The sequence below is a fragment of the Corvus moneduloides genome, chromosome 1, assembly GCF_009650955.1.
Source record: "Corvus moneduloides isolate bCorMon1 chromosome 1, bCorMon1.pri, whole genome shotgun sequence".
Classification (NCBI taxonomy): domain Eukaryota; kingdom Metazoa; phylum Chordata; class Aves; order Passeriformes; family Corvidae; genus Corvus; species Corvus moneduloides.
Window position 1 is genome coordinate 121,959,213 of NC_045476.1, and position 16,547 is coordinate 121,975,759.

The window sequence follows — 16,547 nt, forward strand, 5'->3', positions numbered from 1 at the left end:
ATCAACTCAAACATAAAATTTATAGAACAGTTTAGCCTAGTGCATACGTATATCAAAATAGTCATCATGTCTGTGCTGCATAAAGACACCTTAACTTACGAAAGAGTCCTATGCATTAACTTGAAATACAAAAGTAACTGAATAAAACTGAAATCTCTTAACTGTGTCAGCAAAAAACCTCTCTTGCTCAAAATTTAAATGTAGTATCTTTGTAGCTTAGCAGTTCTTTCAGAGACAGCCTGATACTAAGCAAATGAAGTGGCTCCTGTCTGTTTTTCATCTACATAGTGATAATTTTACATTAAATTACAGCAAAGGATGGTCAGCAAAAAGCATTCAAACTTTCAAGTCACCCATGGAACAACAAGATGATTAAATTCTGAGAAATTCTTGCCAACCTTTTTAGAGGTAATTGTTATCAATGTGTTAATTTTGGACATATATTATTACTGTTGTGTACTGTGAAGGTTGGATGGATTCTGGAAGGTGCCTCATGCTGTCAAAGCTGGGGGATGGTCACCCTCCCTCCCACTACATATGTTGTCTTGAGTCAAGAACCCATAAGGGGTAAATAGAATGGTTATATCTGCACAAAGTCCTCACACAATATCTCACTACTAAATTTTTTAGCCATCAGGACCATGGGGATAATAAAATGTGTACCAGGAAAATTTTATTGGGGGTTATAGTCCCATAATTTTTAAGGGCAAGCTTTACAAAAATAATGGCAAGTGAATAGTGGAACTAAGTCCACTTAATCTTTGTGTCTTATAGATAGATTCTCTGATTTGATGGATTTTAAACTCATCTAAACATTTTCTTTTCAAAATTTGTTGAAGCTAGCTAATGGACGCTAAAGGAATTAGTGGGAAACACGCAGCCAGAAACACAAGGACAGAGGTGCAGCAGCTCTGCAGTCCCAAATCATTAAGCAAGTAGGCTAAGAAATAAATGCTTGCTGCTTCAGTTATGCTCCATTTCTGTGATCTCAAAATTTACTGAAAATATTGATGTTGAATAATTTTCTGAAAAACATGTTCCAGCAAATCTCCCCAGGTTTGTGAATGCCCTCTGTCTGACTTTGTGAATTTCATTCTGATCCGTCCTCCACTTTTCCTTCAATGTTCATTGAGATTTAAGCATAAGCCAACAACTAGATCGCAGAAAACTGACTGGAGTCACTGACAATACCCCAAATTCTGCTTGGCTCAAACTGTAATAATTTGATATTTAACTGCTACAGGGTATTCATGTTTCTCCAGATTAATTTACTGGTGGAATAGCAGCAATCGTACTTTCTGAGCAAACTATTTCAGAGTTCGTGGCTGCAGGAACCAAATGGTACTTCTTTTGTTTGTACCATCCCACTGCAGTTAACAGACTCGAGAGCAGCACCTGGAAATACTTCCCTGAGTGAGAGAATCAGGATTTGGCTCTGAGTTTGGTTTTTTGTGTGCCTGGAGTCTGTCTGTGCACATGTGCATGTACTGATGTTATAATAGGATCCAAGAATATGACTGACAGCGGAAAATAGGGCATGTGCAATAAATTATAATAATGACAATAATAATAGTAGCAACTATTTCAGTTTACTTGCACATTTTTAAATTTGAATTTCAGAAATTAAATTGACACTACTCTCTTGGTAAGACAGTTTTACAGCACATCACTGTGAAATAAGCTATGACTTAGGGAAGCCAGTGCTGCTGACTTAGGTAAAAGTAAAATGCATCTCCTGGAAAGATTTCATGTGAGAGCTATGTACTTTGTAATTTCCATTGTAATCTTCATACAAACATGACTTTCCTGGAGTGGGTTTCACATTGCTGTAGTGTCAGTCTGTTTTCTTTTGCATAACGGGCTAGAGGAAAGGAAATTGCTGGTTTATCTAAAGACTGTAAGCTTTATCATTGCACTGTGATTTTCCGACTAAAAGTTACACCTGATTTTCAACATTAAATTTGGGGAATCGTTTCACTAGGAAATTTTTACCTGATTTTGAGACGTCTGGAAAAAGAATAGCTTTTCTCTACAGTTTTTAATTTAAGAATTACTCAAGTTATTATTGAGACAACAGCTATATCTGTCACAAGCTTAGTGAACTCAGCCAGAGGAAAAAACCTAAATAATTTTTAAAGCACACAAATACATTCTAAAGTCTCCAACACAAGCCACAAACTTCAAAGCTGAAGTCAGATTCTGCTAAGGACAATGAACCGAACTGTTCTATACTGTGCCCCACGGTGACACAACACTCTGTGTACTTCTCCCTACAGTGAATAATACCCTCAGAGAAAGCTTTTCAGTGGTTTTGGTGGTCATATTTTGATATTTCTTTTCAATAACTCATTTAAGATTCTACCACATAAAAAGATAATAAAGTCATAGAGAAAATTTTTTTTAGTAAATCTGAAATCATGATTTCTTACTGCCCATCCAGAAGTGTTGAGCACTATTTGGCTGTCTGTGTATATGTGTGCTGACTGAACCTTTCTCTTAGCTTACAATAACATTTTTAATATGAAGTATTAATCTCACACTGACAGTGAGAAGTATGGTGAGAAAAAGAAATGCCAAGAACACATATAGCAACTTCTAGACAAAGTTATATATTTTCATTGCTGGCAGTAAAGAGTAATCCAGAATCCAAATATAATTTTTTTAGAGACATTGCTTGTAATGTGGTTAAAGCTTCTTTCTCTTCTTTTTCTTTTAATGATATGTTGAAGACCAAAAAGGAAAAATATTTACAAATGTGTTCTTAAAGACTATCGCTAAAAATAAGCCTTATTTTGTGATTTTGATTATTCCTAACCAAGGAGTCATTTCGTCTTTATTACTGAAAATTTTGCTTTAGTTTGCTCAGTGCTATTCCTGATTTCTCTAGGAAAAAGTTGAATGACATGGAAATAATTGGTTCAGCTCTATGAATTTCTCAGGAATTAAAATAAGTACACCTACTAAATGCAAACTTTAAAGCATGTTTATAACATATAAATCATCAAAAATTTGTCATTTTATAGTGTGATTGAATGGTGTGCACATTCTTGAGAAGTAGATTTTTTAATATTGATTTCAGTACTTCAAAATATGCAGCGGCAAAATAAGCCTTAAATCAGAGGCAAGCTTGAATAGCTTTGTAATGAGGATGATTTATTTTGATTCTCACTTATGATTTCTGAGTTGTCACTGCTGTTGTATACTTCATCCATGCAACTTTGCACAACTGGCAGTGCTGAATATAAACCAAAGCCATATGTTTATGTCCTTTTGCCAAACGACTACAGCAAATAGTTCTATTATTCCCTTAGGTAACCAACGTGTGCCAAGTATTTCTATTAGTCTTCTTTACCAAGGCTTTAGAGGGCAGAGTCACAGCTTTATGAAATTAAGGGGCAACTGCTAGCTTTTTAAATTCAGAGAAAAATTATATAGTATACCACACTGAAATGCAGCTCAACCCAGGCTACTTTCTGGAGGCTTTTCACTCTGGATTATTATTTTTTATGTAGTTCAAGGTCTTGTCACTATTTTCTCTGCTACTATATATTAAATATCATTTTTTAGAAAAAAGAAAGAGGCAATATTAAAAAAAACCTTTGACACATTGAGCTCTTTTTAAGTACACTAAAGTTTTAGCCCACCCAACTGCTATATAGTTAAAAAAATCCTAAAACAATAAGCCTTATACATATATATATATACAAAACATCACTAATAAGTTATCCCTGAAAGATAAAATTTTAGCACTGCATTATGAAATATATTCTCATTCCTGGACTCATACAAATTCAAAGATACTTGTGTTACTGACAGTATGTATGGCTAATGAGTGTAATTCACACACTTAACTAGAATTTCTACATATTTACAAAAATTTTCACCTCTTCAACTGTTTAATACTGCTGTACCTGACTGTTGAAGACTTTTCTTAAAACAGCAGAGATTATGCAAGAAAAGTAGTCCTAGTGCACAAGGCTCTACACATGAAACCACATAGTATTCTACTACTAATATATAGATACATTTCTACTCAAATTAATTTTTGTAAATCAATTATCCCACCTTTGCGTGTTTCCAGGTGAAAATATGAGCAGATTCCAAAGGACCAAATTCGTCACACAGCCCAAGATGACTTGCCTGATTTAACAGATAATCCTCAAATTCATTCTCTGGAAAAAACATACAAGCAAACAAAAAGAAAAACAACAAAAGAAAACAGAAAAACAGCTGTACTAAATAACATATGGATGAAACAAGACACTCTTTAAATCAAATGGGTAAATAATCCAGGTGCAATATATTCTTCAGCGGTTTTACAAAGATAGGGTGTAGAGGCATCAATGATGCTTCTAAAAGGCGTAAAGAATAGGGTATTTTCTTTTCTTATGGTACTTTCTTTATCTCATTAATGCCTTATGAAATAGACCTTCTCTAAGAAAAGTTTTGCTTCTTGTGTGGACAAAAACCTACCGTTTCTATATGTAGAAATCCTTAGTCAAATGTTTTAATTGCATCAGAACCTCTTTGACTGAGTAGGATGGTTCAGTACATGATGTAAAACAAATGAGAAGCATTCTAAAATATTTTAAAAACAGAAGAAAACTCCTCTGTTTTATTTTTTCTGATTTTGAATATTAAAGTTTGGCAGGCTGATAGTGTTCGCAGCATAAGCCAGATTAAGGAAATCTTTGACATTTCTCCATGCTCAATTTTTATTCCTTTCTGTGAGGTACTTTATGCTAAATCAACAGTAACAGCGAGGGAAGTAGAGCTCCAGAAGTTTATCTCTGAGTGTACAATACCGAGATCCTTGTTTTCAGAAATACTGAATACCCAAACCCTTCTGACATTTATACGCACTTGCAACCTGGAAGAATCTCACAATGAGCAGTTATTAAGGGCAAGATTTACTTTGGCATCACTCCTGGCACTGGTGACCAAAACATAAAAATTTCGCTATCCGTTGCAACTTCAGAGGTCTGTTTCACATATTATCCAGTGTATTTAGTAAAATAGATTTATTCATTGAAGGTATTTCAATCATGACAAAGTTTGCAAATAAACTTTGGGAACTTTGACTATTTATTTAGTGGTATCTGATGATGTTATTTTCAGCAAAATTTGAAATGTTACATTTCTGAAATTGGAAAGGCTCATTCTAAACAGATTCTCAGGGAAGCCAGAGTTTATTGAATAACTAGTTTCTGCTTGGGTCCCAATAGATAGGATGTTAGTTTCATCCCATCAAGAACTTTTAATCAAAATAAGTACACTTTTATCAAATAATGGAACAGGCAACAGATGTAAGATGATAAAGAGAAAACCCAGAACAAAACATCCCAATACCAAAAGGATTTTTAAGCATTTTTTTAGCCAATATGCTGCTAGAAAGAGATATTGTTTATCCTCAAAGGCCTATTTTCTTGTTATTCTATTTCAACATTCATAAAGAAAAATCCCAAAACCACAAAAGAAGTCTCAAAGCCTTCTACCTTCCTCTTTGTTCAAAATACACTAATCTAAAACAAAAGATCTCAGAGAATAACTGCAATGGTGAGCAAAGCTCTTTCTAAAGACTAAAACTTAGCAGATTTTTGTCTACAATTCTAGCACCTTAAGTATTTATTAACAATGTATTTTTCCTTTACTTTCTCCAAGATTGCCAATAAAGAACGAAATCACATAAGGGAGTAGCTGTAAACCCTTTGAGCTCCCCAATGTCAAACTCATTAGCATCCGAATAACCACACAGCAGCACATCATCTGCACAATTGCAATTTTTTACTACTTTTAATAGCGTTTCTCAAAGGGCTCATTTTCAACTTTCTTCAGTGGTTAGTTGGTTCTCTGGGGAAAAGGAGCTTCCTGACGCTCACAGCTTCCACTCAACAACCAGGCCGTTTGCTGTCAGAAGCATCAGCCCTCTGCCCTAAACCCATCTGCTGTCTCTCTCATCCTAAGGGACCGAGAGTTAAGACAGCACAGCTGAGATCCACTTGGAAAAGTGCACAAAGGACAAGGAAAAATATACAAAACTTTTCACATTTAACTTTACATAATAAGCTAGTATGTTGAAAATTCTCCTCAAAAGCAAAGGAGTTTGGACTGGGACAGGTCTTGGGGGGGCAGGTTTTAAAATTGAACTGAAAAACTACATGCAACAGTGTCAAAGAACAAAAACCTGCACCCCTCTGCTGTGTTTAAACACAGCAGAAGTTACTGGTTAGTAAGTCTAACTGTGCTGGGTTTGATTTCTTTCACATAACAGGGTGCTGGCTGCGATTCAGCTGATTCGTGGGTGAGTACGAACATTTGAAGATACGGTGTTTCATAAAAGGTCTAATACAATGTCATGCATCTGTCATGCTATAAACAGGGTCTGTAGGATTGTGCTGTGTCACGGGATGTGACATACCCCTAATGTAACATAAACTATGTGTCACCCCTGTCCACCCTCCAAGAAGTAAGTTATATTTCAAATATAAATGTTAGGATCTGATAGTTCAGGTAGCAAAAAAGGCTTGGTGCTGATTTCACAGAAATATCAATGTCTTACACAAAATTTATTTAGTAATTCTGATTATAAAAATCAATTATAAAATTGATCATGGGCCAAATTTTGTGGTATTGCAAGAAGTGCAGAAGTCTGCAAAACCAGCTGGAGAAAATAAGATCTCAGCCTCAAGAGCCCACAAAGTACATCTAACTAGATTGTTGGTGACTTTAATGATAAGATCATTATTGATGGAAATCAGGCAGAGATAACTTACTTATTTGTCAATCACTGTTCTTTGGTGGGGTCACTCCCCTTGGGTCCACATGTATCTTCATTTGGCCCAATCTATTCATAGCTTGCATCAACTCATTTCTCTTTTTTAGTCAAGAATTCAAAACAATTTATGCTTACACTTCAACTGCCTATGTGTCTGAACAGTATTTTTTATTCTGGAAGTTGAAGCCTGCCTGCCTATAGAGAAAACTTTCACCCTTTTCAACCACCATCTCAGTTCAACTAGAATAATAAACTTCATAAACCCACAAAGATGGAATATATGAGTTGCTTGATTTGTCAATGTAATTGTTCAGTGAAATCACCTGGAGCCTTAGCAATTCATTCTTCAGTTTATAGCCATTTCCAGTGCAATATGATTTTGTACTGACTCTGAAGTGCCATCCTACTGAGATCCATGAGTCATGCCAGGATACTGATGTGAATCACAGTTTAGGTCCTGATCCTCAACATCAGATGTGTGTGACAAATCCCTTCAAACAACTATTTTTGTTGACCCCTTGTCTATGGGTAAAAGTCCACTCATTCAGGTCAGATTGCTAGAGATCCTGATGATTTTAAAATGAGAAAAGACATATTGTGCAACCACAAAATTATCTCAGCAAAAGTCTGAAGTTGTTTTCTCTGTCAATACTCAAAGCCGTACTATATTTGTGAAGGATCCCAAAAGCTTTTTTAAGCACAATACATTGCATTTCCAACATAATAATTTGATTTTCTCTCATTTACCATATCAGTGGTTGATATATTGCAAATATGGGAATGAATAATCACTACCGTTTGTGATTTGTTAACTTAGAATAAAAGTAATATCTAAGGAAACAAAATCCAGTGAGCTCACCAGTATGATCCCTGAACATTTCTTGTGTTTCTACAGTGACAGTGATTTCTCTTTCTCAAGACAGAATAATGCAGCATATTCAGTATTTAGTATTTGAGAAAATAATATGTGAAAGAAAGATACAATTACAAATAAATGAAGATATATTTAGCTCAGGACTTCAGTCAGATCTTTATCCTGCACAGTCTGAAGTCTGTAACTTTACACGTTAAATTCTGCACAAACCTCAAGGAGATCCCAAGGTGCATGTAAAATATTCAGTGCATGAGGAACCAAATTTCATTTGGCCTACACCCTCACTGCAGCAAATCTGCAGGGTTCTATTTGAAAACAACTTTTTTTTTGTGTATAATTTGACCTTCAGAAAGGAGTTTCCTTGGGGCAGAGTACTCATCTTTGCACTTGTTTTATTCAGTGCAAAGTACACAGGAAGTAGAATTTTTACTGTTCCAACAATCACATTTTCTTTCTCAGCTCTAATGCTAAACTTTATCTTATTTTGTTCTACCATGAGATGAACAGGAGGTCACATTAGCAGTACGAGATAGGCTGGTAACACAGGCAGTTGTCCTAGTACCTGCAAAAATCTTCACTTCCACTCATCCTCTCTTTTAAACAGGGCAGTAATTCCAATGCCAAGATCATATTTCACCTAGCAGTGGAGTTTAACTTTCACCTGATTTAAGCAACAAACTATCCCTCAAAGATGCTGGAGGCTTTGCTGTAATTAACATAACTACATTTAGATGCTATTCATGACCGATAATTCCAACACCTTGTGAAAAAAAAAAAAAGGTTGCAAGCTGTAAACATTATAAACATATTCAAATAAGCTTAACGCAATCTGCCATGCTTATTTCTGCCTAGATCATGGACCAGCGAAATGGTTAATGCAAATGGATTTATAATTTGCTTTGGGGGGCCAGTTTCTTCTCCTTATTTATTAGCCCAGCTGATGGGGCAGATTTGATGAGGCACTTCTGGAATAATTGAGTCATCACACAAAGAAGGCTGCTAGCATTCAGAGTGGTTTTATCAGCAGCAAGCAGGCCTGATTACTGACAATTACACTCTGATCCGGTGATGGAGGAGAAAGAGCCAACGAGTGGGAAATGTCCGTGTTTCTATCCAGGAATAATTTCTACATTCATTTTACATGCTAAGTGTTTCCTATCTCTGCATAATAAACTGTAAACAGGAATAGATGGCACAATGTCCCTTAATATTTCCTGGTAATGAAGACACAAATGTACAGTGAGTGCTGATAAATATAGATGAAACATAAGCTATTCTCTGAGTCTGTATTGTTACCTTTAAAATAAATGCATTTTGGTGGTAAAAGCATAATCATAGCTAATGCAAAAAAATGACAGAAGATTGAAGCTGTCCTTGTAACTACACAGAAACTTTGTAAAAGTCCTGTTAATCACTGCTGCTCTAGAGGCTCATAAGCTGAAGGTGATATACTGGAAAGAACATCATTTTGTTTCTCAATAGTCAACTATGTAGGAGCACTTTTGCTTTGACACAGTAAAGGGGAGCAACAGCAGTGACCTCCATTAACACTTCAGGGATAGAGCACATCTCAATGCTAAACTGAAAAACAATGAAGCTGGTCCTAGAAGACATCTTCACTATGATAAATTCTCATTTCCCTCTCATCAGCTTTAAGACAGTGTTCATAATGAATAATAGAGCTAGACCACAGATTTCATGAGTTGTGTAAAGCAATAGATTATTGCCTTTAGAACATTATTTTTATAGCAATTTAGATGCTGTAAAATGACAGTTATTAACAAAATTCTGCAAGCAGAACTTTGGAAAAATCTGTTTCTTTGGGGGAAAAAAATGGGGGAAAAACGGGGGAAAACATGAAAACAGATATAGTGGAGAGTTGAAAAGTAATTTTGTGTTTGTTGATGGGGAATTACAGATTTCAGCTAGAAAAAGTTAATGCCCTGGTCTAGGGAGACTTTTCCTTTTTAAGAGTTGATCAGGCATGAAACACTGAATAATAAACTTCTGCATGCTTGTTTATTCCTTCTCCTCTTTTTAAACTAATTCATAGCTTCAAAAGAACTAAAAGTTATTCTCTGCTCGCCTGCAGTAACTATGGCAACTATGTTTCATTAAAGTAGCCACTTAACTTCAAGGCTTGTGTTACAATGATATGCATTATTTTGAGTAAAACCACACCATAACAACCTTATGATTTCAGAGCAATTTTAAAAGAAAGTTCAAAGAGCATGCGTCATTGACTCTGGAACATAGGGTTTGTTTTCTTTTAAAACATGTTTACTCTTTTCCAGCCAGGATGACTTTCCCTGCACCGAGTCATCTCTGTTGAGAGGCATTGTGTGGGGGGACCACTACCGCCTTCAGCAAGAGATGACCATGATCTGCTCACTGAAGGGCTGCCCAGGAGCTGCAGGATTGTGGCCAGCAGGAGATGCCTGAGCACACAGATCAGCACAACTAAGAACAGCAAAATTCTGTGGGTTTAATTACTCTGTTACCGCCCTCTTCAGTATCAGAAATATCCTGGTCTGGTTCTGATGTTTGCTACATGCCTGCTTTTTAGCCACCACCGTTACAGTCTTGCTACCGTACTTGATTTGCAGCAAGCTGGTTAGGAATTGATGGGTTTCAAGGGCAGTTTTATGGGGTGCTGTTATGGTTGCACTGAATCTCTACAGAAGTTCTGAAGCTGGTTAAGTTCAGTAAAAGTGGTCACTTCTCAAACATGTACAGGCTTAATCTAGGTTCTTTTATTCCTTCCCTGTGATTTCTGACTGTTCCAGAAGTATTTTTTAGGAATATTTTAATAGTCAGAATTAGGACATCTCAATTCTTGTGCTGGACAAACCCCATGTCTAATCAGCTGACTGTACATTTTTGACATGGAGTTAAAAGGAACAATAAACCTAAAAATACAGACTACATTTATGAAAAGAAGTATAACTACCATTCTGCTCTCCTACGCATTCATCTTGCCCTTTCTGAACAAGTTCTCTTCATTAAGCATGACAGGCATGTCCCAGGAAAGGGAAAGTCACACAAAGGGGAGAAGTGTGCCTTCCCTCAACATGCAAATCACATATGTTCATTAACTTCAAGAGTGCCATGTGAAGTACAGTCTGCCACCATTTAAAAGACTTGTAATGACCCTAACTGCTAAAGATAATGGGGGCTTGCTTACACTACTGCACTGCCCTGAAGATCTTCGGAACATGCTGAAGAGCACAGGAAAAAAAAACCCAAGAACAAAAATACCACCTTGCAAATGAAAGCAGTAAAGGATATCCAGAAAACTGACTAATACTTGTCAGATACCAAAATGTGCATGTCAAATATTCCCTGGGACAGACTTCTTATGCAAAAGGTTTTGCTCATCGTATGTTTGCATCTGGTAAATGGAGCAAGGAAAAGCATGTTCAGTTTATTCAAACTTATGATAAAGGTTGGCGTCACCAGGAATGGTGGTTCAAATTCTATTTTCAGAGCCTTTTATGTTTCTAAAGTGGGACAAAGATTATTTCCTAAAATGACACCTGTCTTCTGCCATAGACATAAATAGAAAGCACCATGACTGAGCAAATAACTGGAAAAAAAGGGATTCTGGAATTCTCTTCCTGCCTCTGCCACTGATCGATTCTGTGCCCCTCAGCAAGTCTTTCCACCTTTCAGCTAAATGAGGATAACAACACAGAGTGCTGTAAAGTGCTTTTGTGCATTTCTAAACATACTTTAATGTAGCAAATATTATTTTTATCATCATGCATTTATCAGTTCAGTAGCCTGCTCATTTCACTTCCTCTGAAATTCAGCTTGAAATGTTTCCTCCTTCACTGCAGGCTTTTTTACCAAAAAAAAAAGAAGAAATAAAAAAAGGACAATACTGAGAAGGATGGGTACTAACAAACATATGGTGAATGGCAAAATAATTTAAAACACATTTCCATTCTCTTCTCTCCTAAAATCTTAGGCAATCTGGATATAACTGTCATCTTTACATGTCAGATCCTTATCTTAAAAATCTGTTTGTTTTCCTGTATAGAGAAATACTCTCCGAGAAAATATCTTTAACTCTTTTCCTTTGATTTTTGCTCTCATTGTTGAAAATGTCAATGAGGTGTACATATATATGTGTGTGTGTGTGTACATATATTTTTTTTTTTTCTGTGTAAATAAATATATTTATATCTATATGTTTGTGGTAACATTAAGTTCAAATATCATGCTCAACAAGCACTGTGTTAAATTTAAAAGATACCGAAAGAGGAAAGTTTCTTTCAAGGTGAACCTCTTAGATGTGTGCTAGGGAAGTGGCCTGTGGTACCACTAAACAATGCTGAACTAAAAATAATGTTACAGGAACATATCTTTGTAGTACTATTTTGTATTGGCAAAATAATAGTAATCATTCTATTGCAGCAAACTGGACTAGAGGAAGATGAAAAAAATCATCCTATGGAGAGGTGTCTTGCAAACTTTGTCACATTAAACTCAGTTACCCTTGAGATTCCCTAGTGTAAGCCTGGCTGCACTGAAAACAGCCAGGACACTCTGGTGGACCTCAATAATACATGTTATCTCCATGTGAAAGCACTCACACACACTTGGTGTTAATCACACAGGTATACAAATGCACGGTCCTGGCCAGGAGGTCTAACAAAGTAAGGTGATCAAAAACTATTTTGCATGTGACAGCTTTAAATAATAAACAGCAGTTTAGAAATTCCAAAAGCACACCAATGAAATTTTATTATTTTAGGTGATAGTTATGTCATTCTTGGTAAGTAGGCCTTAATCAGGCGTCTGCATAACTATGTAATAGTCTGGCTTGTTGTTTGGGCTCTTATTAAATCGTGGGCTCTGTGTCTTATGTTGGAACCTCAAGTGCCAAAATGCGTGCAGGAAAGGGGGTGGGCTGAGGGGTGGCTTTTGTGCTCAAGGCATAATCTTCTTTCTTTCTTTTTATTTTCATATGCTGTGCTTCTCTATTCAGGAGACATATTTTTGTTTTCTTTAGAAGAGGTCTGCATCATTTTGCATCAGATCTGTGTCCTGATACAAGAAGTAGTAACTGTGACTTTTAAATAATCAGCCTCACTAAAGCCTCCATTATGGCAACCAACAACCTTAAATCATTTTGACAGTGCATTCTCTGCACTGCCCATATACTTGGAGGCTGTCCTCAAAACACTGAAAGCTGGGACAATATTCATGGTTAAGAAAAGTCCAGAAGCAGCCAAACAGGTGGGCACTTCTTTCAGAAAAGACCTTTTTTGATAGAAAACCTTTTGTACACTAGTTCTATCCTAGGCCCCTTTCAGGAGCTACACCTGAGAGAGAAAGTGAATTATCAATGACTTTTTTTTAAAGAATCAGTGGTTTAACACTAATTTCTAATCAGATCCTACAGAAAGGAACAGCTCGCATGGCAGCTGTACTTTTCCCAGGGTTAATTACCTTTCACTGCTCTCTACTAATGAGTCAGCTGTTCCTGTCATCACACAACTACACTGTGTTCATCTGTAGCTCTAGCTGTGGACAAACACAGTAGCTAGAGCTCTGTTTACATATTGGCGAGGTTTGTTGTGAAAAGAATTTGCAAAGCGTTCAAAAAAAAAGAAATACTTAAAACTCCTTCCATTCCCATGTCTCTTTTCATGGAAACAACATTATTTTTCAGGGAAACAACATGTTTTTCAGGTTACTAAATGCATCAAGAGGAGTAGAAATCTAAGGACATAAAAGCTGATGAAAGGGGTTTTTTTTGCAATATTGCATAATAATTTATATAAGGAAGATTAGATCCCTGTAGCCATTTATCTTGTCTTACCTGATTGTTGAGTGAGGATGTTTATTTATAGCTTGATGACCTAGGAACTAGAAAACTTCTTTATAAAATATTGGTTTAAATAATAAGTGGTAATAGCACAAGAATTAATGCAGCTAGGGAAATAGTTTGTACTATTTTATATGGCAAACCTTAATGAGACAACAATTTAAGACTTTCAGTAAACTGTTAATGTTTTTATGTAACTCCAACAGGTAATTCAATAGCAAGTAAATAGAACACGTCATTTTCTAGCTAGGTTGAACAGGATGCATTTTTTTATAGCCATATAAGATCACTACTGGTTATTTCAGCTTTCTTGTGGGAGGCTACCAAAGACTGTGGCTAAAGTCAGGCACTGTGACAGTTCTTCCAAAGTTCAAGTCCCGTTTGTGTCAACATTCAGAAAATGTTTTCATATAACTGAGGGCAGGACTCTAAGCTGGTGATGTCTTCAGAACATGATTTTGTGCTGAAAACATCTGTATGGAGATTGCCCTGATCTGAGGAGATTTCCTCAGTGTAAGATCTACAGATTTCAGTAGAGAAAGCAAATTTTCACCAGACACCAAAGGGACAACACACATGTGCAAGTCATGTGAGTACATGCCATGTGAGAATGAGCTCTGCTACCTGCAGTTTTATCTGTAACAGGCCTGTTCGTGAAGTTATTATTTGAGGCTGAATTCCTTGCTAGTATCACATGAGGTAATGAAAACTGACAAATTTATGGCCGGAATATAGACATCTTAATATGATGATGGAAGAAGAAACTTAAGCTTCCATCTCCAGGTAAACCTTGCAGGACTGACAGCTCAAAATATGATAAATTTCCTTTTGAGAACACCAAAGCAAAAGCACCATGGCATTCCAAGGGATCACTTCAATGGTCATCTAGGAAATGAGTAGTATACTTTCCTTTGAACATTACTGTAATGAACCACCTCTTTCTGTCAGGCCTAGGATGTGCAAGCTGTATTGACAGCTCAAACACTCTGAGCAGAGAGAAAATGTGAGCTGTGTGGTTATGCTCTTTTAAAAGGAAGATATTTATTTATTGCACCATTAGAAGCAATTCTCCTGCTGGATTTTGGATTAAGTGAATTTCCTGAAGGTGCATTAATTGGGCTTAATGATTCACAGAAACCCCTGATCACTCAGGTCAGGCCAGGGAAAACTGTTATGTAATGCTCATTTTGTCTCAGATTCTTCCCCTGAACAGATTATTCCTTCTTCATACACTCTGTATCTCACTCACTGTTCAAGCAAAAAAAAAAAAATTAATTCCCAGGGATAGCATGGCTATTCTCCACATAGTCAAAGGTCTTCTCATGTTACTGGCTTGTTGTAGGTTTCCTGAGTTCTCGAGAACATTATTCCTCTTTTATCCACAGGCAAGAAACAGGGAAAAAGTTCTCTCCACTTTGTGAATAGAAAAACTTCACCTTTGGAATGAGTTTCACCTTTTCTTGAGATCTGGTCTGCTTAGCTTCAACTCTGTCAGTACCCAGGCTAAATATCTCTCTACTAGAAGTAGACTTCTTGCTGTACACTGAAGCAGCTGGGATGCTAGAAGGCAGTTTCTCTGAAGCTGGGCTGGTGATATTCCTACTGTGGGGATCTTTGTTGCAGATTCAGGAAGAAGGAAAAAAATTGTGCCAAAAACCATGATATCTTCCATAATGTGTCCTCTTATAAACTTGACTTCTTTACTCCTAAAGTATCACGTAAATTTAAAAGACAGGGACCACCATGCAACTCACACATAGATACCAAACGCCCCCAAATAAACAGGGAACAAAAACCTTGTGGCCTGGAGGGTGTCTACAATGCTGAACTTGCTGTTTGTAGGCTGGCAATCATTGATTGAAAGCAGCTTGCACTTCTTCAGTATTACAGTACTGTTCCCCATGATCACAATATAGTAGCATATAAGTCATATTAATAACAATAAAAATAACTGGTATTGTTAATGTTGTTACTATGAATAACACTGGGCCCAAAGCATTCAGGGCTAAAGCTGTTTATTCTCTCATGCTATTCAGAATGACTTAGGGATATGTAATAAGACACTTTTTAATGATAGCCACTAAAGTGTTGATTTTGGGGAAGAAAAGTCCGAGAATATTATACCTAATCTGGTTAAACTTTTCAGGATCAATGTTATAACATTATAAAGGGTTATGTCTATTGAACTGGTGCCAATTTATACCATAATGAATTTCACATGCCCACAATCTTGTGCGTTGACTTTGAGTCTGTGGAGGTGCTACTGAAGACACAGAGTCACTCACCCTTTGTAAAACTCGTAGTTTCAAAATGAGATCAAACCAAGCATTCTCTTACAGCAGAATTTACTCCCATGTCTATCCTCCCCCCAGGGAAAGAGCCTGAAAAGGCAAAACACTGCCAGAGACCCAGCTATCACTCCCTGTTTCCAAGGCCCACCTATGCCTTCTGTGGATTAGGGCATAGCCAAATACTGTCCCATAGGAACCATCCACTATGTAAGGGTTAGCTCAGATCTGTGGAGTTGCATGCGACTTTGAACCTGCAAAGTAATTTTGAGCTGCCCACTTAAAGAATTTAAGAACTTTGCCTTGATCTGAAGGAACTTTGCATAGCTGTCCCTAGAAATTTTAAAGATTTGTTTAAAAACCACACACTTACGTGCTAAAAATGATAAATAATTCTGTAACAATCAAAATTTTTGTCAACAAATCTCTTAAAAAAATGAAAGAAAATAGTTGAAATCTATGCAAAGTATGCACAGCATCTGAAATTTTCATCTGAAAGCTTGTTTATAGTTTTTATGAAAGCATGGGGAATGTTGAATCACTATAATCACCCACTGAAACAGTGCAAAACTATAATCAAATCAATCTTTCTATTACTTTGAAGCTTGAAAACAGAGTCTTGAAAGCCTGAGGAGACAGAAAAACCACCCCTAAAAGTGCCTCCGGACGCCGGTGGCCAACAGGAAAAAGAATATGTCTGGAAATGCTTCTATCAGCAGTGTTTAAGAACTCCAACAGATTTAAGGTATTTTTGAATTAATGGATATTGTTAAA

General features: G+C 36.5%; 1 protein-coding gene across 6 annotated transcripts in view; it reads right to left on the reverse strand.

Annotated features, from left to right (window-relative positions):
• Positions 1-16,547, reverse strand: part of ST18 (ST18 C2H2C-type zinc finger transcription factor) — a 169,028-nt gene that overhangs the window by 70,881 nt on the left and 81,600 nt on the right. For all 6 annotated transcript variants that reach the window (XM_032125093.1, XM_032125109.1, XM_032125117.1 and 3 more), the window contains one exon: positions 4,066-4,172. In XM_032125093.1, the coding sequence (XP_031980984.1) occupies positions 4,066-4,172 (107 nt within the window). The remainder of the gene's footprint in view (positions 1-4,065; positions 4,173-16,547) is intronic.